General features: G+C 28.5%; 1 protein-coding gene across 1 annotated transcript; it reads left to right on the top strand.

Annotated features, from left to right (window-relative positions):
• Window positions 1-19,362: 19,362 nt before the first annotated feature.
• LOC117167671 (glycine-rich cell wall structural protein) lies at window positions 19,363-22,178 on the top strand. The gene is made up of 3 exons (XM_033352777.1): window positions 19,363-19,489; window positions 20,928-21,656; window positions 21,817-22,178. Exons 1-3 carry the CDS (start codon window positions 19,475-19,477, stop codon window positions 22,048-22,050), a joined length of 978 nt encoding a protein of 325 aa, XP_033208668.1. The 5' UTR covers window positions 19,363-19,474; the 3' UTR covers window positions 22,051-22,178.
• The last annotated feature ends 1,185 nt before the right edge of the window (window positions 22,179-23,363 follow it).

The raw sequence follows: 23,363 nt of genomic DNA, 5'->3' as shown, positions 1-23,363 counted from the left end.
TTTCAAAAATTCCATACATTAACTTGATTGGGCACTAAATAGGATTTTAAATTTTATTTTAATCTAATTTAAATTTCTTAAATTTGCTTGCTATTATTATTGTCTTGTTAGGCTGGTCTAATATGGCCCTGTGAAAATTTGTCCTTTACCAAGACTATCATAACAACTTTTTTATTTGGTCGAAAAATTCAAAATACAAAATTTGATCGCACAAAAAATAATGAAAAAATTCCATTTTGTGGTCAAACTATACAAGATCCGAAAAAAATTAATTAACTAAAACTGCGCGCCCTGAAAGGATATACAAATTTGTTATTAATCCCTTTTCGATAGTATGCACAGTTTTTCTTTTTAATCGTAAAAAACAACATAAAGAATAAAAAAATTAAATTTTTCGACAAACGACACTAGCTATGAAAAAATTAAAGTACAAAAGTAGCTCTTCCGAAAATTAACGAAAATTCATTCATATTTGTCATTAATAATTTTTGATAGGACACATAGTTTTTGTTTTAATAATTAAAAATGACATTTAAAAGAAAAAAATTTAATTTTTAGAAAAAACAATACATAAGGTACGAACTAAAATTAACACAGAAATGTTGTTCACCCAAAAAAGATCTATAAATTTGTTATTAATTATTTCATAATTTTTAGATAGACCGAGTAGATTTTCTTTCAAGCGTCAAAAATAAGATTAAAAATAATTAACTTAAATTTTCGGACAAACGACACAAGATGCGAAAAAATTAAAAGACAAAAGGTAACGAACCGAACGTGTAGCGCGAGTTGAATGCATCATCGAGAAAAGCGAGAACTAACAGTCGCGCACCCTAGGCTCGCTCAAACATGCGAGCCGCGCGTGCAGTGCGAGTTGAAAATGTACCCGCGCAGCGGTCATTTTTTTCATAAGGATCTCATCCTTTCTATAGGCCGATTGCCTGAAATCGAATATCAAATGTACATGTTGAGTTTCTTCATCCGGACTCGATAGTAACTTTGAATCGCTGACCCTTCAAAAAAAGCGAATCTACATTTTAAAAATGTTTATAGCAAAATTAATTAAAATTGTGATCCCAAAAAAGATGTACAAAATTCGTTAATAATCACTTCTTGATATGACGCGTACTTTTTGTTTTATTCATGAAAAATAACATTGAAAACAAAAAAATAAATACAAAATTTTTGTAAAAACGACACAAGTTACGAAAAAAAAGATTTTACAAAAATTGTTTACTGGAAAAATAGCTAAAAATTCGTTATGGATCACTTTTTAATAGAACAAGTAGTGTTGGTTTTAAGCATAAAAATCTGCCCGCCTCGCGGGCACATTCTCATCGCGCGCGGCTCGCCTCGCTCGCGCTCGAATATTTATTTTTTGCATTTTGAAGCTTGAACAAAGCTTTATTAAAAAGTTCTCTTTTAGATCGCAGTATTTGTATGCGTCTTCGTATTCTGAATTTTCTTCTAATTAAGTATAGTTAAAGATTAGGTTTCTAAAAGCTCTGTAGGCTTTGAGGTACACATTTTCATCATGACACTTGCGCTGCGCGCTCGATTTTCGAAAGACATTAGTAAACAGGTTTTGTTCAATCTTTTTTTTTGTAACTTTGGTCATGTTTCCAAAATTTGTTTATATTTATTATTTTTCAATGTTATTTTTCACGAATAAAACAAAAAGTACGCGTCCAATAAAAAAGTGATCATTAAAGAAATTGTAGAACTTTTTGGGGATTACAATTCTTGTAAATTCATCTTTTTTTCGTATTCTGCATAGTTTGACCCCACAAAATAGAATTTTTGATTTTTAATTATTTTTTGTGCAATCAAAATTTGAATTTTCGTTTTTCCAAGAAAATCCGAAAATTTGTTTTGATAATCTTATAGGGCTTTCAGAAAGCAATGTTTTTCTGAGAATATTCTTTTTATCGAAAAAAGTCATTAGGATAAATTTTTTGTCTTTTATAATAATATAAATATCCGTACATTGAATTTTCATATTCAGAAAAAAAGGTCCCAAAAATTTTCAAAATGCGCTGACTTTTTGAATTTGTATCCAAAATGGCTAGTTAACGAATTCGTCCTTTCTTTTAGGAACTACAAAAATTGTGCCAAAGATCGATTTGATTCGATAATTTTTACGAGAATTATCGTGTTTACGGACAGACAGACAGACAGGCACCATCGTAAAAACTTGATTTTTGGATTAAGAGTGTCTCGAAACGTGCAGATCCGTTAAAAAACAGCGGATTCAAATTTCCGATAATTCTACTACTTTCTTAATCATAAATGATGAGAATGTAAAAATGAAATTAAAAATTAAAAAAAAATATTGTACAAAAGCGACAAAACGAACGAAAACAAATTGATAAAAAAATTATCAACCCAAAAACGAGATACAAATTTGTAATAATTTATCAAATTATCATCATTTATGATTGAGAAAGTATTAGAATTGCTCGAAACTTGGCACAAAAAATTCAAATTTGGAACCAAACGTCGCAAAATGTGAAAAAAAGTATTTAAAAAAGTCTTCAAAGCTTTTGACAAATCCTACAACATTTTTCGACCATTTTCCAATGGGATTCGTAATTTCGTTTTTATTTAATCGTATTTAATATACAGAAAATCGAAAATTCCAACATTACGCCAAAAGACGTGAAATGCGTAAAAATCTAAAAGAAGATTTTAAAAATATTTTGCTTTATTCATAAAAAATAATATGAAAAACAAAATCCTATTATTAGCATAGCAACGCGACATAGAGGAAAATGTTTGAAAAAAAGTATTGTAGTTTTTCATTTATTTTATGGCGGAAAATTCGGAATATGAAGACGCATAGAAATACTTCGATTTAAAAGAGATATTTTTGATAAAGTTTCATTCAAGCATTCCAAATGCAAAGAATAAATATCCGAGCGCGAAGATTGTAAAAATACAAAAATTAAATTCTTAATAGTTATTTTGTAATTTTTTCCAATACAAAAATAAAAACGTTAACGTTAGGTCATAGTGTTTTTAAATTTCATACGATTTAAAAATGTTATTTTGACAATTTGTAAATAGTTACAAGTAATATTTTAAACATTTGGATTTTTAAAACCTGTCTGCGTGCCTTATTTTTAAATCAATTTTTTAGCAAGAATTTTTTGATTAGAATTGTTTTTTAAACATCTCTTAATTTTTTTAAAATATCATCCCAATAATTCTGTTTTATAGGGTTGAAAAAAACCCATAAGTGAAAAATTGGGTTTTGCAAATTTTTAGAATGTTACGGTTTTCCGAATAATTAGAGTTAATAAATATAATTGTTTAGAGCATTTGATCATATTTTTAATAACATTGTCTTTTAATAATGCTAGAAAGTTGCTATTTTTCTGAAATATTGAAATATTGAATCGTTTAATCAAATAATTAGTGTTTATAAATATTTCCCCTTATAGTAATGCTAGATAGTCGCGGTCTTTCCCAAGTTTTCAACCTTTCAATTGGAGGGCAGTTATAATAAATTAACGTTGAACAATATAATTTTTAAACAATTTAATATTATTTTTAATAATATTGTCTTTGAATAATGCAATAATGCGGTTGCGGTTTTTTCTAAAATTTTAAACTTTCGGTCCACTTTTCATTTAGTGAGGTAATAATTAATGCAAGTTAACAAACATCACTATTCAAAAATTTGATTATTGTTTATATCTATCTTCTCTTAGAGTAATGATGGAAAGTTTAAGGTGTTTTTTGGAATTTGCAGATTTTTTTATTGTAGTTAGAAACAAATAATAAATATAAACGTTAATAATTATTTAAAAAAACGGTTCTCAGTGAATACTTCAATTCAAATTTACATTTAATATGATCCATTTAGAAAATGTAGAGAGTATTCCAAATATTTGTTTCATTTCAGAAAAATATATTCACAAAAAAGAAAGAGATTGTTTGAAAAATGATTCTCTCTAATTCTTATTTTCCATCTTTTTTTTATTTAATCGTAACAACAAGCCAAAGCAAAGTTGAAAATTTCAGAAAAATCGCAACTTTCCAACATCATTAGAAAAGATTATTATTTAAAGTAATAATAAATTGTTTAAAAATTTATGATGTTAACTCGAAATAATTATTATCTCGCTTTTATAGAAATATATAAAAAGAAAAAAAGTGGAAAGTTTCAGAAAGAACCACAACTATCTGGCACTACTATATAAAAAGATGGTTGTAAAAATAATAATTTATTTAAGTATTTGGATTTGTTAAATTAATTATCACCTATTATCATAAGCAATATTAAATGATTTAAAGAATTATTTCTGTTAAATTTAATTGACTATTGTCTCGCTCTAACTAAAAAGTTAAAAATAAGTTGAAAAGTTCAAAAAAACCGCTACTAAATCTTTCTCTCAAAAATGCCGATTGGGTGATTTGCAAAATTTAAAAATAGCATTAATATAAAATTATATTATTACATTTGCAGTAAAAATAATTGATTTTTAACCAAGAAAAAGGGAGTTTAAAAAAAATAGTTCAATTTTTAAACAAAACCGATGAATCTTTGATAAAATTAATTTTCTAAAAAAGTGTAATAGTTGATATTCTCACTAAAAATACATTAATTTTCAATATACTCTTAAATTAAACCAAAACATACTAATTTTCAACAGAAGAGCCTTTAAAAATATGAGTTTTTAACCAAGTAAGTAAATTTTCAACTAAAAGAGATAAGTTTTCTAGCGAAAATGGAAAAAGTATTTAAAAGAAAAATTTCAACAAAATTTGTTAAATTTTTTCCCAAAAAAGTGAAGTTTTAACTAAAGTGATGCATTTGCATTTAGAGGCACAAGTGAATGATTCTTAATGGTTTAAATAGTTGCAAACTCGATTTCACACAGTAATAACTGCTTAAGATTTACAAGGGAAAAAATTGCTGTAACAAGTGAAAATTGTTTAAATAATGACCAAATATCGTTAAAAAATATATTACTTTCAACATTAATTAATTGTGTAATTAGATCCGGGAAATAGTAACTTTTTATAAATAAAAGAAAAAAGTTGCTGGAACAAATGAGATTTATTTAAATAATTATCAAATTTGTTAAAGAATCAATATTATTTATTCTTTAAATTTATCAAATGTATCATTAATCCTAAAAAGTAATAAATTTTCACGTTTTACAGGCGAAAAAAATTGTATCGACCAATAATAATTGTTTAAACCACTCAAAATTAGTTTGAAAATACTTAGAAACTTGTCGTTCATCGAATCCAAATAATTAATGTGTAGAAAATATTTTATTTACTTTTTTAAACATCTTGTGTGGAATATATTTTGTGTAGGAAAAATATTGGACGTAATATTTTTCTGTACCACATTTTTAGAATATTTTCATAATAAAATATAACAGTCTAATTTTGTGTAGAAGATATTCGATGTAGAAGATCTTTTGTGTAGGAAAAATATAACAGTATTAAGTTCTGTATAGAAAAATTTTTTTGTGGGAAAAATATAACAGTATTAAATTCTGGGTAGGAAATATTTTGTGTCGAAAATATTTAGTGTAGAAAAAATATGATCAGTACACAGAAGATGAATTTTCTACAAAAAATATTAAATGTCTATTTAAAAAATCGACAAAAAACCTAGCTAAGTTTTTAGTGGAAAAAATTAAGTTTAAATAAAAAATAACAAGTTTCCAACCAAAGAAATTAAATTCCAGCTAAAAGATTAACTTTCTACCAAAAAAGAATAATTTTTAACAAAATACTCGAATTTTCAACCGCATATTTTAATTTTTAATGGAATTTTCAACCAAAAAGGTTTTATTTTCAGTTAGAGAAATAAGTTTTCCACCAAATAAAATAAATTTTTAACGAAGTAGTTAAATTTTCAGCTAAAGAAATAATCTGTAACCTTAAATAATTAAATATGTCCCCCCAAAAAAATAATTTTTCTACAAAAAAATGATTTTAATTTTAAGTTACAAAAAATAATTTTCAATAAAAAGAGCTAATTCTCAATCACAGAAATAAAATTTCAACAAAAAATATTTATTTGCTACCAAAAAAGAATAATTTGTAACAGAATATATGAATTTCCAACAAAAAAAATGTCACCAAAATACTTAAAATTTCACGATTAGCTATTAAATAGCGTGTAAATTCCAGATTTTTTCGTTTTTCTTTTCATGAGGTTTTTCATTTGAGTTTTAGTGTTCAAAATCATTATTCGAATGTAAATAATGCAATGAAAATATATAAAAATAATATTTTTTATTTACCGCAAAATACAATTTTGACTGTTATTTAACCATAAATTTAATTGTGCTTTTTTAGAATAAAAATAATAAATACAATAAAATTTTAATGGAAAAACAAAATGATGTAATACATTTATGTGACAAATATGTCCAGAAAACGCGGTAAATGGAACCCTAGAAAAAATTAGAATCAAATTCAAAAAGTAAAATTTAATTCGACCTTGATAAATACTTCTTCCGGAAATACATTAAAAATGTATTTTTTTATGCTTTTCGAATTAAAAAAAAAATTTAATACGGTTTCAGATTATTAGACACTTGCAGATTGATATTTTGTCAATGAAAAAAAAATTTGCCAATTTTAAAGAATTGTAAGTGAAAACAATGGTGTTACTCATATTCAATTAACTGGAATTTTCTCGCTATAATAAGAAAACTTTTATAAATTATATGCAACGTTCTCAAATCATGTAAGATTTTCTGTATTCCCCATAAAAAATGTTTGAAAATAGAGCGAGTTTTTTACAAAGAAAGGGCAATTAGCTCGCATAGTGCATAAAACGTTCTAGTTGTTTAAACACTTTATGTCAACATCTAATTATTAGTATGCAGTATTAATTAATGAATTTTAAAAAATGTGTAGAAAAAAAGAACAAAAAATCATAATTAGAGTCAAAAACTCACAAAATATAATTTTTCACATATTGGGTTTTTTTTTGGGACAATACATAAAACAAACTTATGAAGGTGATACGGAAAATAGGTGTTACGTTATCATTTTCTACACACAGAAAAAAACATTTAATTTTAAACAAAAACCCGGTGTCAAAACTTACTTAAACAAAAGTGAACGACAATTGGTTAATAATGACCAATACAAAAATATTAAATCCAATTTAATTGTTTTTCAGTTTTGACATTGATCAAGAGACCAAACATAATTGAAAATGTGCAGAATTTTCAAAGAAGAAACCCAGAATCCTGCCACCAAATTTGGACAAACACCACAAAATGAATCTATTGCAATTTGGAAAAAAAGAAATTCTGCTTTGGACAAAATATAAAAAGGAGAAAAGAAAAATATTCTCTTTTTTATTTTTTGCCAAAAAAATAATTTTTTTCTTATACTTTATAGGAAAATTTTTATCTTCTCTCAAATTACAATAGGAACATTTTATGGTGGTTGTCCAAATTTGGTTCCTGGATTCTTGTTTTTTTTTAGGAATTCAGGACATTAAATCGATTACTGGACGTTAAATAGGATTTTAAATTTGATTTTAATCTAATTTAATTTTCTAAAATTATAATTGAAGTTTATAATCATTTTATAACAAAAAAAAAAAAAGATTTGAAACAAAATTGAAACCCTAGTGCCTTCTGTCTGCAGATGTCACAATTTCTAATTGTGGACCAATGTTTCCAAAGGGAATATCAATAGATGTGATGATAACAAGTTTGAACTAAGTGATTGGACATGGTTCCTTCACTCAAGGTACAGCCCACCAAGTGAGAGTCTCTCTTATTAGTGAAAGGGATCGAAAATTATTCTGTGTCGTATGTAGGGTGTGAATAATCGGAGAATCCGATCTCTTTTCTCCAGATAGGTCTAATTTTTTACTTTAAAAAAAATCCTTGCGTAATACACTTTCAGGACAGAATAAGGAAGAATATAATTTGCTGAGTTCTTTTTTCGGCATTGAAGGCAAAGACACTTGAGATCATTAAATTTTGGGATCGAATGTTTCCTTGCGTTATTTTATTTATTTTTCTTCATTTCTTTATCACTCTTTATTTTTTTTTCACTTATTTTCTGTTCAGTGTCTTTTATTTTATTAAAAATAATAAATTTGTAAAGCTTGATAACTCAAGATAAGGTAATTGACTTTATTTTTTATGTAAATTAAGACATTTTACACCACTTCTGAGTTGGGAAGTGAAAGTACATTAAAACTTTAAAAGGACCAACTTAATTGAACCAGTATTCGTAAATCTTATGAAAACGAATTAATCACAGGATTGCAACTACAAAAAAATGACCCAGGAAAAAAAACTGAGCCAAAACTTTATTAAGTAATTTATTTTGCATTAAATCTTATCTTTTCGTTAAGGAAATTATTTCTTTTATCCATTTTTTACGCAACGTTTGAATATTAATCTATTCTGGTTGACGATAAAAATTATCTGCTGAAAATTCATTTTTTGTGTGGAAAAATCATCTACTTTGCTTAAAGTCACACTACCTAAAATTACTTAAAAAATAAACTTTTTTGTCGAAGATTCATCATTACAGGTGAAAATTCGTGTTTTTGACTTGAAAATTCAATAATTTGGTTGAAAATATTCGTTTTTTGGTTTCATTCAACAAGTTTAAACATTTTTTGTTGATAATTAATTTTTTAATCTGAAACCGTACTTACTACAGTTTTCCTAACAAATTCAACTGTTTTGATAAAAAATTAAATCATTTATCAAAAATCCCATGTTGAAAATTCAACAATGTGATTGCACTTTTTCTTTTTCGAGAATGAAAAATCTTTCTTAGTTGAAAATTCAACTCTTGTTGAAGATTGATCTTTTTGGATACAATTTGTATTATTTTGTAAAAAATTCAATTATATTGTAAAAAAGATGTCAGTGGTTGAAAATTTAAACTTTTTGTTAAAAATATTGATCTTTATAAGTTAAAATAAGTTAAAAATAAAAAATTTTATTAAAAAAGTATATTTTTATGTTGAAAATTAAATTTTGTTGTATAAAATTCGTCGTTTTAACTAGAAAATTAAAAAATGTGGTAGAAACTTTGATTTCTCTTAAACCTGAAAAATCTTTCTTGATGGAAAATTAAGTTGTTTTTAAAAAATTAAAATTCAATATTCTCTTTAATCTAAAAATCTGCTATTATATTTTTGCTTTAGAAGTCATTATTTTTGTATGCAGTCATTTTTTGGTTGAAAATGCAACTGTTAAGAAGAAAGGCATCTTTCTGGCTTAACAAATTCAACTTTTTTTGGTTGAATTTTAATCTCTTATGTTTGAAAATTGGACTATTTGGTTAAAAATTCAACTACTTTGTTAATTTCATATTTTTGGGCCAGGTGTCGAATTTTCGCCCTATGTTATATTTTTTGTCGAAAATTTATATTATTTAGTTAAAAATTTATCTATTTTGTTAAAAATTTATCTTTTTAATAGAAAATTAAACTCTTTTGGTTAAAAATTGCACTAATAGGATTTAAAAGAAACATTACCAATCGAAATTCGTACTTGAAAATTCATTTATTTTGTTACAAATTATTCTTTGTTAATGTAAAATTAATCTTTTGGCTGAGATTTTCTTTTTTTTTGTTAAAATTTATTTTTTAAATTAAAAATTAGGTTTCTTAACTAAAATCTTATTTACATTTAATGTCCACATTATTTTGTTATATACATTTAATATGTTTGTTGAACAATTAAACTGTTTGCTTGAAAATGTAGCTATTTCTTTAAAATTTCATTTTATTGGGTTAGAAACGTATTTATATAACTTAAAACTAAAATATTATGTTTCTTTTTGTAAAATTTTTTTATTTCTTAAAATTCATCTCTTTTGCTAGAAATTTATTTTTTTGTTTGAAGAAACGTCATTTTTTATTTAAAAATTAATTTCTTTGGTTCAACATTCAACAATTTTGTTGACCATTTTTTTTTTTTAATAATATTTTTGACTACAAATGCAGTTTTTTCCATTTTTGCTTGAAAATTTGCTAGATAATTGGTCGAAAATGCATATTTATTGTTTTTGAGTTAAAAATTCAACTATTAGGATGAAAATCTCATAAAAAATTTAAATGCGTTATTGAAAATTCATGTATTTCGTTCAAAATTATTCTTTATTAGTAGCAAATTAATCTTCTAGCTGATATTTCATTTCTTTGGTTGAAGATTATTTTTTATTTATTAAAAATTATTTTTTTAGCTAAAAATTTATCTTCATGTATGTATGTCGAAATTTTTTTTAATAGGCATTTAATATTTTTTATTGAAAATTGGTCTTTTTGGTAGAAAATTCATCTTCTGACTTGAAAGTTTAACTGTTTATTTAATAATTAATTTTTTGATTGAAGATGCATCATTTTGCTTAAAAACTAATTTCTTTGGTTAAAAATTAAATAAGTTTTGTTAAGAAATAATTTTTTTGCCAAAAATAAGTTGTTTTATTAAAAATCTCATTTTTATATTTTTGCTAGAAAATTTGCTAGAGAATTGGTAGAAAATGCATATTACTTTTACTTAGTTAAAAATCTAACTACTCTTATGTTGAAAATGGTTATTTTTGTTTGTTTTTTTCAGTTTTTTATTGATAATTAAAATATTTCTCTTGAAAATATCAAACTATTTTATTAGAAAAAGATAATCAGAAAACGAAATTTAGGAACAGTAGGAAATAGATTTATTAGAAAACGAACTTTTTAATTGATGGCTTTTCTTCTAGAAAAAGAATGATTGAAACAGTTGGAAAGATGAGGTGAGAGACTTACATAATATTCTTCTTTATGGGCCACTTATTGAAAAAGAGTTATGAACATCGTGAAGCTGTTCAGAATTTATTGCAGGTTCAATCGGTTATGTGGTTTGAATAATTGGAATATAACTCTAAGACATTTTGAATATTCGAATAGGAACAGTATTGCAAACTAATTTTAATGTCTTTTACAAATTGTTTTCTAAGGCAGAAAAATCTTTAACAAAACAGAAAGTTATTGATTACTTCTCTTTCGAGGGTCCCATATGTAATAGTTTTTCAAAAACCTGTTCACTAATTGTCATGGTAATAATACTTGACATTGTGACTCTCATTACATCCATCAATTTCAGAATAGCTTCTTTCATTTGAAATGCAAATTGATACTATTCCCAGCGAAAGTCGAGTAATTTATTTGAACGCTTAAGCAATTAATTTGACATTTCAGCTCTCATTATGCGAGGAATTTCCGAATTGCATAAGCCCGTAGGCGTCGAAATATAGACTTATTTTTTATTTTTAGAAAGAATTTTTTATCTAGTAAAATTTGGACAAAAAGTTGAAGGAATTCGACGTAGAAAAAATCAGGTAATTTCTTAGCAACAATTCTATACGAATGAGCTGTTATAGAGGCCATTCATAAAATACTTTTAAAATTTTGGGCTATTTTTAAACCTTTCTCTCCCAAAATGTAAAGCTGTCCAATATTTTGTTAAAGAATAAGAAACAGCGTGATTTTTCATGAAAATAGGGAATTAATAGAATATATTCTGTTAAATAAAAGGATTATGATTTAATGTGAAAAACTTTAAATTTCTGAGATTTCGAGTCGAAACATATTGCGTTTTCAACAAAATAGTTAAATTTTCACCGAAAAACAGTAATTTTAAACCTAAAAATACGAATTTTCAACAACATCGAAATTAATTTTCCAATATACAGTTGCATCAGCAACCAAATACTTGAATTGTTAAACAAAACAAACAAACAAAAATATTTTTTGACAAAATAGGAAGAAATTTAACCAAATATTTAAATTTTCAAGCCAAAAAGAAATTTTTTTCAGACAGTTTAATTTTCCACAGAAAAATAATTTTCTACCCAGAACGATGACTGTTCTACCAAAACAGAGAAATTTTCCACGAAACGGTGAATTTTTAACCAGTTATATTAAACTATATTAAAAAAATAATTTTTAAGAAAAGAGTGGAATTCTCAACAAAATTAATTTTAAACCAAATATGCATTTTTAACTATAAGAAAATTTGTTTTGAACTATTAATGGAATTGTCAAATTTTTAGTTCAAAAAATTAAATTTCAACAAAAAAGCAGGAAATTTTCAACAGTTCAATTCAAACATTTTTTACCTCAAATAAAAACACGTAATTTTAACACAAAAGTTAAACTTGCAACAAAAAGAATTTGTTGAAAAAATTAATTTTTTTATAAAGTAGTTTAACTTTTCACCAAGTAGTTTAACTTTTCATTAACTGATTGAATTTTCAACCAAGAAAATTAAATGCCCACCAAGAATAATTATATTCTGCCAGATAATAGTTAAATTTTCGTAGAAATAGTTTAATTTTTATAAAAATTCATGAAAATAACTTAATTTTTAACCAAATAGTAAGATTTTAATACAACTTATTAAATTTTCCATCCAAAAAGACGAATTTTCTACAAAACTGTTCAATTTTCAAGCCAAAAATTTAAAATTTTAACTATAATTATAAATATTAGACTCAAAAAGATGAATTTTCAATCGAATAGTTGAATGCTCAACCAAAAAGAAATTAATTTTTAAAGAAAATAAAATCATGATTTAAGAAATAAAGCGGAATTTTCAATCAAAGAGATAAATCTATTTAAAAAGATTAATTTTTAACAAAATAGTTCATTTTTGAACCAAGTGTTAAGATGTGCAACCAAAAAGATGGATTTTCCGCCAAGAAGATTAACGATCTACCAAAAAAGACGAATTAAAAAAAATCTTTGAATTTTTAATCCAAACAGAATAGTCGCCTACATACCGATTACATTTTTAGTCCAAAAACAATACCACTCATCAAAAAAATTAACTTTCTACCAAATAGTTTAATTTTATTAGAAATAGTGTAATTTTAAACAAATAGTTCAATTTTCCTAAAAATAGTTTAATTTTTAACCAAATAGTTCGATTTTTCATCATTAATACGATTTTTAAAACAAAAAACTTCTTTTTCAACCCAATATTTTAAATTTCTACGAAATTTTTGAAGTTTCAAGCATAAAAAATGCATTTTTTATAAAACAAATCAATTTTCAACCCGAAAATAAGAACTTTCAACTAAAATAATAAATCGTTACCCAAAAAGATGAGTTTTCAACAAAATGTATAAATTTTCAAAAAAATTGTTGAATTTTGAAGCCAGAAAGACTAATTATTTACAAAACAGTGGAATTTTGTATCCAAAAATATTACTTTTAGCATAAAAGTTAATTGTCTACCAAATAGTTAAATTTACATTTATAAAATTTATTTTTTAACCAAATAATTCAATTTTCAACCAAAAATATGCATTTTTAACTAAAATAGTGAATCATCAACCAAAAAGGATGAATTTCCAAAAAATAGTTGAAATATAACCGGAGCAGATTAATTTTAAGCTAAACATTTTCAACAACAAAAAACGAATTCTCAATCAAGAAAATAATTTTCTACCAAAAAGGCGAATTATTAACTAGAAAAGATAGATTCAAAATTAAAAATGTCAATTTTGAACGAAAAATGGTATAGTTACATTTTTAGGTAAACAAATTAATTCCTGAACAAAAATAAATATTTATCAAAATAGTTCAATTTTTTATCAAAAGAGTTAATTATTCAACCCAAAACATGATTTCTTCAACCAAGAGGATTAATTTCCAGAAAATGGAATATAGATACTTTTATCCAAGGAAATGAATTTTCAACCAAAAAAATTCATTTTAAATAATGTAGTTCATTTTTCAAATAAGTAGTTGAATTTTTGAACCAAAAATGTCTGCTGAACAAAATAGTTGCATTTTCAAAAAATAATTAGATTTGGAACCAAATAGTAGAATTTTTAACTAAATGAGATGAATTCCGAATCAAAAATACAATGGTAAACTTTTCAACTAAAAATAGTTGGATTTTCTTATTGGGTTCTATTAATTCATTTCGCTTTTAAGCGAAAATGAAGGAAAAGGAGAAGTTTCTTAAAAAGAGGGAAAGAAAAGAATTTAAAAAAAGGGAAAATGAGGGGAAAGAGCGTGAAATACGAAAGTGATTCCCCCCTTAAATTAGTAACTTAGTTTATGAACGACCCCATACTAAAAAATTGAATGGTGAAAGCTTATAGATAAATCTGATTATGCAAAAATCGAGGTAACAATTGAGCTGCAACCTCTTGATTTAATTTATATTTGTGCAATTTAATCCGATGAATGTCATTAACATTCATTAAACAAATATATTTCAATATATGTAACTCACAAATTCTTAAAAAAATCGATGAGTGCAAGTTTGTTTTTTAGTGACGGGATTATAATCTGAAAGAGAGAGGTTGCATTAAAAACGAATTTTTCCGCAAATAATGAGGCCAAAAAAGTACTTTCTCGTTAGATAAGAATGAGATCAATATTTTGAACAAAGACTACAATATTACAGGTCAATCTAATTAAATAAAACGAAAAAAATATCTGATAATGAACTATCTTTTGGTTGCACAGCAGGCACCTTTCTAAAACTAATCACCTTAAATTGGATGATTTTAAAGGTATTATTTGTGTCATGGCAAACTTCTTTTTAAAGCGTGTAAGTCATTATTAATGACAGAATCAGTGACGCACTTTTTTATTGAATGGAAAAATTGCACTATTATCACTGTAATGAAATTATTGCTTGACTTTTTCGTGAATAAATTGGCTTATCGAAAAGCGAGTGTAACGTATAAAAATATTCGGGTCAAATGGATTTGGGGTCCCTTTCTACGCTCTCTTGTGTGTCCTCTCTCTGCATACTCTCACTAAAACTTTTGGTTTCTTAAGATGAAGAGAGAGCGCACATTTTCAGGACATTCCTAAAAATTAATAATAAATTCATTTTAATATTCGATTCTTATAGCCAATTTAAATTTTTGAGAGATTCAAGGTTATAATTCTTCTTAACTAGAATAAGAAATGAATACATTTTGAATTATTAGAACAACGTGGTGACAAGTTTAATGCACTTTTGTCAGACTTTAATTCAAAGATCAGTGAGAGAAATGTGAGACTAGATTATGACATTATTGGTGGCCTTGCAAGAAAGTCTACGGTCCTTAACCCTTTAACGGTCTTTAGCACGCGCGTCTTATAAATTTAGTGAAAGGAGGTAAAGATTTATTATTCTATCATGCTCTTGCGATGATCTCGACTAATCATTTTTTTTTCTATTGGGCATAAGATACTTGCAATAAAATATTTAGTATCTGATGAAAGTCAAATTGAATCTTTGTGATGATGATTTTTACTGTGGGAAAATTGCAACCCTGAGAATTATTTATTTGGATCAATCTGAGATAGAACGTTCAGGCTGATTACAAAAGGCAGAAGTAACTTTTTTGTTCTTTTCCCTCTTTGGCAGCACCAGCAACAACTTTATTTATGGTATTAATTATAAGGGTGGCCATGTTATCAATAACTGTGAAATTTGTAGTTTATAAATTTTTAGAATAATTAACAAATCTGTTCTGAGTGCTTTATGAAGAACTGATAAAAGAGTATCGATTGGTTTTTCATTTGGGTTGACAACTGATTAATGGAAACTGGAAAGTCGTTTGACCAAATTTACAGCCATAAGAAAGTTGAACTATGATCAAACTAGATAGAAAAAAAATGCCGCGCACAGTGGCCTACAATCTTTTAGGCTTATGTCGTCTGAGATCTATATTTGTAATTCCTAATAGAAAGTATTTACGATAAAGATTTTTTAAGCACCGCAAACATGAAATTTAAAGGTATCATTTTTGTTGCAACGGTATTCAATTGATACGGAAATCTGTATCAATATAGAGAAACAAAAGACTCTTATTCTTGGATCATTCTGTTACAGATCAAATTGATACCTTCAGATAGACTGTGTTGATAAGAATTTCATTGAAGAAAGGAATAAAGGAATCATCGCAATCTCTTGTGACTCGGCATCTTTGCTTTTAGTTGAAAATTTTATCTTCTTTATTGCTCATTCTAGACCATATAATGATCTAACTAAATAATAGTGTTTATTTCGTTAACACTATAAACATTTTTTATTTTTCTAGACCTCAAGTAGTGAAACTTTGAATTTTTATTGTGAGAAATTTTAAGCTCAATTTCTACATTACTTTTGTAAAAAGATATTATCATAAAATGTGTGTTTTTATAGTGCTAATGGGAAGCAATGAAAAGAGAAAGTATCTCTCAAATCCTAAACAAATATAATAACACGATCATATATTATTTTACAAGTAGCAGAATATGCGTATCCATCAAATTGGGTGGGAAATAGTGGTAAATTCGAGATTATTTTAAGTGTGGAGCGAAAGAGTCTCATTAGAAAACTACTCGGAACAACGATAATTTTCATCATTTCTAATCTTTTATTATAATTACTTTTACTAGAATCATGAAACCATAAATGTTTATTACTTTTATCTTTTTTATAATTATATCAAAAAATTTTTCTAATCCATTCAAAGATAATTTAAAAATTTTGATAATAATAATTATTAGTATATTTTTATTGTAATCCAATAAAAAATAAATGTACTCTTAGTTTCAGAACTCGATAATTCTTATAAATATTATTACATTAAAAAATATTTTGCTACTTGTCAGGAACAATTTTTCAAGAATATTCATTTAGAAACAAATATTTATGTCTATTTTATTAAATATAAATACAAAAAATAAAAGAATGGAATTCTTAGTTTAAATTAAAATGTAATTAAATTAAAATTATTTCTTGAAAGAAAGATCCTACTCCATCTTCACTCCATTGGGAATCGAATCACAAAACTTCTGATTTCCGGTCAGGTGCTTTTCCCATTAAGCTATTAGAGGGATCAGTATAAGGACTCTTAATTCAAGAACATAACGCCAATTTTTAGCTAGGTGTTAATGGTACAAGTGATTATTTTTAATTTTTAAATTTATCTGCTATATCATCAGAGATTGGACCTTACCGACAGTAGATCAACCCTCCAAACCATGAAGGCAGAAAATCTACACAATATCGATCAAGTTCAGAATCTTCAATGACAGAAAATGCTTAACGTCTTAATAAGACTAGATGGAAAATAATATTTTTAAATTAAAATTATTTCTTGAAAAAAAGATCCTATTCCATCTTCACTCCATTGGGAATCGAACCACAAAACTTCTGATAAAGCAGATAAGTTTAAAAATTTAAAATAAAATGTAATTGTTGAGTTTCAAACTAAATAGCGATTTTTTCAAGAATGTTGATAAACACTTGCTTTCGATTTTTCAAATTAAAGCGAAACATTATGTAAATAATTATTCCATTTCATTTGATGTTTTTCATGTCTAAAGTTCACAAAAATCCGATGGGCAAACATTAAATATTTTCTTTATTCCTATAGATACTTCGGTTGATGTTACAAAAAAATTAATAAAAAGTTAATAATAATAAAAAGGTAAGCCTTTTTTAGAATAGAATTTCTATTTGGAGTTGATTTATCAGTTTCGATTATATATAATCATTTCATTGTCTGAAGGAATAGAATTACGGTTAAAATGAAGCATATAATCACCTAGATAAAGTTTGGAGGGCAATGGGGAAAATAGAAAGTGCTTTTATTCAGCAAGGAATAAATCACAGCTACTGGACATTATTTTGAATATAATAGAAATACTTTATTACTTACAGTTTGTTCAATGTTAAGACCAAACTTTATGAATATCAAATTAAAATCGCAAAATACTTACATTAAATAGAATGATAATTATAAATAAAAATAGAATGTAAACATGTCAGACTTAGAAAATTATGCTAGATTTAAATAATCACTTGAGAAAGAGAAATACAATAACTAAACCAATTATTTAAAAATTTCATGGAAAAGCAAATTGGTATAAAGTTTTTTATAATATATTTAGTAACAAAAGAGTAAGAATTGAATGAAAGACAGTGAAGATCAAATCCTAATTACCTGATGTTAATAATAATCAAAGGAATATCATTATCGCCCAAATTCTCTCATTTCAACTCTTTTTGTGGAATGGTTTTTCACAAATTGATTTTCTTGAGTATTAGTTTTTTTAAAGAATAATTTTTTAAGGATCATAATTCTTTTCAGGCTATCTAGTGCAATTTTCATGCACAATTTATTTTTTTAAGCTTATCTTGGTTATAAAAAATGTACTCTGAATTAAATTAGATAATTAAATTGAAGTTCAAATTAAGTTCAGAGTTATTGGAAATCCTAAATCATATGAAACGGAGAATGCTGAATGGTGCGAGATCCAATCAATCTAATTTTACACAAGAAGCAAAAACATTTCCAGAAGAACAATTTACAGTTGATTAACTTTTAATTTTTGTAGATGAATAAATCATTTTAATATCCATTGTTTAAAAAAATATATGGCGCTAAATGTGCACATAATAATCTAATGAAAATAGCGATGGACTTACCGTTTAGCTTTACCTGGAATTATAAAGATTGTACATAAATCTTGAAGAAAATCATATTAAATATGTATTTTAATTAATTTCGGGAATTAATAACACTAAATTACAGTGAAAAAAACATTTGGAGATCTAGTTCAATATGTGTTAATTTTTATAATATAACGAAATGTTAGATATTTGTCAACATTCTTTACATTGACCGAGATATTGTTAAAAAACGAGTATTTATTATACTTTTTTAATTTAGATTCAATTCACGATAATTTTCGTAAATATTTGAATACATTTAAATACTAAATTCTACAGTGAAAAATTGAAAACTTACATTTTTCACTGAAATATGTGCAAAAAAGCGAGAAAGTATGTTTCCTGCAGAAGCAACACTTAGCTTTCCCTGCTTCATATAGAATTGGCTAGTATGTAAAAATAAATTTTAGAAATATACCAAATTAGAAATACAAAAATTCTCTAAAATGTGACTAAGATATTTCACACCTAAGTATATTAAATTCAAGATACACGTACACATGTGCGCACTCAATAATGTCTATCTTATATGTAATATATTGTATGTAACATACTTCATCAAATTAAGAAGACCCGTAGCATATGCAATTGCAAAAGTGAAAATATTTTTCCTTACCGTAACGGCAGATTTTTGAAAAATATAAGACTGATATTAATTTTTACTATCTCTCCTTTGATTCGCGAAATCTACTATTGCAATTAAAAGACTCTGCCTCTGACTGAATGAATGACAGATATGAATTAAAATCCGATTATGAAGCTAAAGAGGATATCGGTGCACATTAGCTCCAGGGTAAATATTATAAACCTTGTGAAGGTTTTATTACAAGTGAAGGCAAGGGTGAAGATACAAATTTGACTGGAGATATCGTAAGAAGGAGAGATTTGCAATAGCTCGGTCGCATCTCATAGGTGATGGGTCGACTGGAGTGGGGCCAGAGCTGGCCCGTATAAAAGGGGGCCTCCAGATATCCACAGAGCATCAGTCCTCAAATCCAGGAACAGCAGCAACCATGAGGGCATTCGTGGTGAGTAGCATCCTTCCTCCTTTCCCTCGATTCTCAAACACGTATTTTCTCACTTATCATTTCTCCTTTCCTTTTACTTTTCGCCTCACGAGTGCCTCGACCTCGCTCTTTAGTCCCACATTAACCACATAATCCTCTCCCAAGTTCCCTCTCGAATCCGGAACACGAATCACAAAAAAAGAGACGAAGGAGAGGAGTGAAAATCTGAAGAAGAAAGATACGCGTGATAAAAACTCCTAATTGTGCTAATCCATTTCCCGTTCGTGAAAATCGGTTTCGGATCGGTCATTGTGTGTCCGGTGTTTGGTGTTAATGGAACAGTTTTGTTATTCGTTTTGTTTTTGCAAAAAAGTCATTTTGAAAAATGATGTACAAAGGGTTATACTTTGAAAGAAAATCATAAAGTAGAATTGATACCGGTGATAAATGTGATTTAAAAGTATAAAGCTTTAAATTGTAGGTGACGTGACGCGTGATTGATCATATGTCAATATAGTAAAAAAAAGTCGGGTTTCCACAACTTTCTTTCCACGATTGAAGATATTTTCTCTGGTCAATTTAAATGGAAAAAAGGAAGGTTGATTGTGCAAATTGGTGTTAGATGATTTATACCAGGAATTAAAGTGATAATCAATTCTCGCCGACGAGTTCAGTACGGATTTGGATTTTCTGGAAACTGAATTGATCATTGGAATATTCCGGATCGGTTCCGAACATGTTTTCTCATTTGTTGCCTTGCCTTTCATTATATCATTTAGGTTCTCAAAATACTAATTTACAAGGCTTTAAAGTGCATGAATTTGAGATTACAGTTTGGGATTCTCTTGTGCACAATCAACCAATGTTGATAATTTCTTCCAAATTGTACTGCTGTCTATATCTTTGCTCCTCATAAAAAAAATTAAATTCATCTTCTAGTATTTTTAATATGATGAAGCGGTTTTTCAATTTCTGAGATTTTTGACAGTTCAACCAAAAATGTGCATTATTGCTGTGATCAAAAAATGAAAGATCCTGTTAAAAAATATTCCCTATTTAAATTTTCTTCCAAACATCTTTTCTTTTGTAATTGTTTTTCTAATGTTTCTAATTCCTGTGATTATTGAACAATGTCCTTTCTTAATATTTAACCCATCCATTCTGCTTTTTCTAAAGCCGATCATCCTTGCTTGTGATCAGTAAGTTAAATTCCTTTTTAAATTTTCTTCCTAACTGATTACTACCATACACATTTTTGCTTCTTATCAAAAAATTAAATTCTTCTAATATTTTCACTTAGATGAAAGGGGTTTCCAATGCCCTTTCTTAATTCTTCAGTCATCTATTCTACAAAATTTCAAATCAATAATTGTTTCTCCTGGTCAAATTTCTTTTTACATTTTCTTCCAAACTGCACCATACACTACATTAAAAAAATTTAATTCTCTCTATTTTTTAGATCTTAGCGCTCGCCACGGTGGCGATGGCGCGTCCAGAAGCACCAGGCGGGTATTCTTACTCTCAGCCACAGCAGCCGAGTGGAAGCTATGGAGCACCCGGAGGTGGAAGTGGTGGTGGATTCAGTGGAAGCTTAGGAGGACTTGGAGGTCTAGGACTTAGCGGTGGACACGGAGGAAGCCTTGGCGGCCTCGGCGGTGGTCATGGAGGATTCGGAGGCGGAAGTGGCCTCGGAGGTGGTTTCGGAGGTGGAAGCTTCGGTGGAGGCAGCAGCGGTAGCTCCTTCGGATCTAGCAGCGGCGCTAGCTCCTTCGGTGGAAGCAGCGGCGGTGGCTCCTTTGGTGGAAGCAGCGGCGGTAGTTCCTTCGGAGGCGGCGGTGGATCGTTCGGTAGTGGATCATTCGGAGGTGGATCATTCGGAGGTGGCTCCCTGATCCAGAAACACATCTACGTCCACGTTCCTCCCCCAGAGGCACCTGAAGACAGGCCATCCAGACCTATCCAGGCCCCAGCACCTGCCCAGAAACACTACAAAATTATCTTCATCAAAGCACCCACTCCACCAACCCCAACTGCCCCAGTCATCCCTGCCTTCCAACAAGACGAACAGAAGACCCTCATCTACGTCCTCGTCAAGAAACCCGAAGAAGCTCCAGAAATCAACTTGCCAGCCGTCGCACCGACTCAGCCCAGCAAACCCGAAGTTTACTTCATCAAGTACAAGACCCAGGTGAGATAACTCATTCATCAATTAACTTATCTTTAAAGAGTGTTTATTAGCTCATTCTGAAATCCCAGAAGAATCGTTTGGTTATAATAGAATTCAAATGTCCACTAGGTATTTATGATACAAAGTATAAAAATATTTACCTTTGATTTTAAATTTGTAGAAGGAAGCTTCCGGCAGTGGATCCGGTATCAGCGGAGGAATCGGAGGTGGATCTGGCATTGGCGGTGGATCTGGCATTGGTGGTGGATCTGGGATTGGTGGTGGTTCTGGCATTGGAGGTGTTCTCGGTGACAGTGGACACGGAAGCAGCGGAATCGGTGGAGGAATCGGCGGATCGGGACCAAGTGGACCCAGTGGAAGCTACGGACCCCCCGGTGGATCCGGTCCCTACTAGTCAATTATCACTCGCCCTCCTTCCTTCTCCGTTCACTGTCACAAACACTCCACGCACACGAACGCACACACACGCACAAGCACACGTACACGTGACGCGAGAATTTGTAAAATAATGACGATCCGAAAAGATCTACGTCCTACTACTTTTATACGACTGTATTATAGTATGAGCGAACGCACGTCAATGCTGATGATGATAATGTTGACGATGTCAATGCTGTTGACGAGGAGTTTTTTTATATATATTTTTTGCAAGAAAACGGTGGCGAAATAAAGCTTTTTATGTATTTTTTACATAAATCTGTCTTCTGACAAGTCATTTACCTTACCTCAACCTTTCCTCAGAAATAGATTTGTTTCCGCATAGAATAAGTTTGACCTCTCGGCTTGAATCTGATAGTATCTAAGAATCTTCCGCGTTGCTGAGAAACTTTCACTGCTTTGTGGGAGGTGAGAACAGAGTTTCTTCTACAGTCTCATCAGACTAATGGTAGGCTTTTTATGGGATTTTTTTTTTATAGGAGGACCTTTATGAAAATGAGACCTACACTGATCATCGTTCACATGATTGTATCATCGTGAATGTGGAAAGTTGCTTATCGGGAGAGAATAGTTTTATTAGCGCTTGAGGGCATTGTTGGTCATCGCAGGTAGGCTCGAGCGAGCAGCGAAAGCGATTTTCCTGACTGGACGTTTAACGAGGGACTGAAGTATTAAAGATAAGCTAATTCAATCCCATCTGCCGATGCTTTTAAGTATACTTCGCTTCCGTGATCTTCTACAGACATAGTCGAGCGTTTCACTTACAAACACTTCCAAGATGTAACAAACGGCTCTTGGCTTACGTCTCGTATAGGTAGATGGTACCAGTTGATGTTACCTTCCCGATTGGTTGTAGGAAAGGATGGACCGCGTGCAGGCCGCCACGAGGCAACTTTCTCGGGAACCTTATTTTTTTCCGATTTAAACGTGCGAGCAAAAAAACACTTTCGAAAGGTCGTTCGCCGGCCTCTTTCAAAAACCGGAACGTCCTCGCCACAGTGGGAACACCAAATGCATATGAATGATGCATTTCAATCCATGTGGCAATAAAACTCTAGATAAGGTTGAACGACATAATTTGATGTGAAAAATTGATCGACTTGTCTGATTCTGATCATCTGGAGTATAATAATTTATGAGATCGTAAAAAGTTTGGGAAAATGAGAGAAACGAAAGTTGTAAAAAATTGTAGGTGAGGATGTAAAGGACTGTAATAAAATCTGTACTTGTCAGATGTGAGTCTTTGAAGATGAAATAATTTAAACTCGA

The sequence above is a fragment of the Belonocnema kinseyi genome, chromosome 2 (genome assembly GCF_010883055.1).
Source record: "Belonocnema kinseyi isolate 2016_QV_RU_SX_M_011 chromosome 2, B_treatae_v1, whole genome shotgun sequence".
In the NCBI taxonomy this organism is placed as follows: domain Eukaryota; kingdom Metazoa; phylum Arthropoda; class Insecta; order Hymenoptera; family Cynipidae; genus Belonocnema; species Belonocnema kinseyi.
Note: the sequence above shows the minus strand (reverse complement) of the source record. Positions and strands in the feature narration are given on the sequence as shown.